The 798-nt window shown below is 32.2% G+C and overlaps 1 protein-coding gene across 1 annotated transcript; it reads left to right on the top strand.

The window, feature by feature from the left end:
- The first annotated feature begins 134 nt into the window (after positions 1-134).
- On the top strand, positions 135-521 carry LOC107885791. Its single transcript, XM_016809491.2, has one exon. It carries the CDS (start codon positions 142-144, stop codon positions 490-492), a length of 351 nt encoding a protein of 116 aa, XP_016664980.1. The 5' UTR covers positions 135-141; the 3' UTR covers positions 493-521.
- Positions 522-798: the final 277 nt, after the last annotated feature.

The following is a 798-nucleotide window of genomic DNA, read 5'->3' as shown; positions in this document are numbered from 1 at the left end:
AAAATAAATGTTAAATAAATACATATGCAATAAAACGTAAAAAAATATAATATATATAATAAATAATTGATTATTTTTCAGATAAATTAAGAAGAAAAATATAATAATACAAACAAAATATATAAACCCGTATAATACACCATGAGCAATCAAACACCACTGTCGGCGGAGTACCCACTAACACTACAAGCAATTGATTTCTTTGAAAAACTTAGAGATGAATTATTAAACGGCCCTCACCACCAATATATAAGACGGAATAGAATTTGTGTAGGATGTTTTAAACTACATGTCAGAGAAGCGAACAGAAAAATGAGTATGCCGTTGAACCCGTACGTATTAAACAGGGCAATGATACCTGTTACGGCGTTTATACACGCGGTAATAAATCAACCGAACGCAGAGAGATCGGTGTGTGTAGAAGTGGGGGAGATACTACAAGATGTTATTGCTCGACGGATTATTTCGGTTAATCACTTATTCGAAGAATAAAAAAAAAAAAAAAACAAACAGGAAAAAAATATATATAATAATAATAATATACATATATAAAGAATTTAAATAATTATAATGTTATGAGTGTTTTATTTCTAGTTCACAGATCCGTTTCTTCATAGTGGATTTCGAGTTCACTATGATGAACAAAACCGAAATATTATTAGTATCCGGCGCCATATCAAACAGCTTAAACAAATATAAACCAGAAAAACTGGAAGGGAGCCCTCTTGTGTTGACACAGGACAATAAGCTAAGAAGAGGTTCCGGCGCCGTGATCTAAGCAAGGTCGTGCAAAGTATC

This window comes from Acyrthosiphon pisum, unplaced genomic scaffold (genome assembly GCF_005508785.2).
Source record: "Acyrthosiphon pisum isolate AL4f unplaced genomic scaffold, pea_aphid_22Mar2018_4r6ur Scaffold_14854;HRSCAF=15507, whole genome shotgun sequence".
NCBI lineage: Eukaryota > Metazoa > Arthropoda > Insecta > Hemiptera > Aphididae > Acyrthosiphon > Acyrthosiphon pisum.
The sequence above is the reverse complement of the archived record's forward strand: the minus strand, read 5'-3'. Positions and strand labels throughout refer to the sequence as shown.

Bases quoted from the DNA above. Each gene is read 5' to 3' on its own strand.
- LOC107885791 (XM_016809491.2), top strand. From the start codon at position 142: ATGAGCAATCAAACACCACTGTCGGCGGAGTACCCACTAACACTACAA.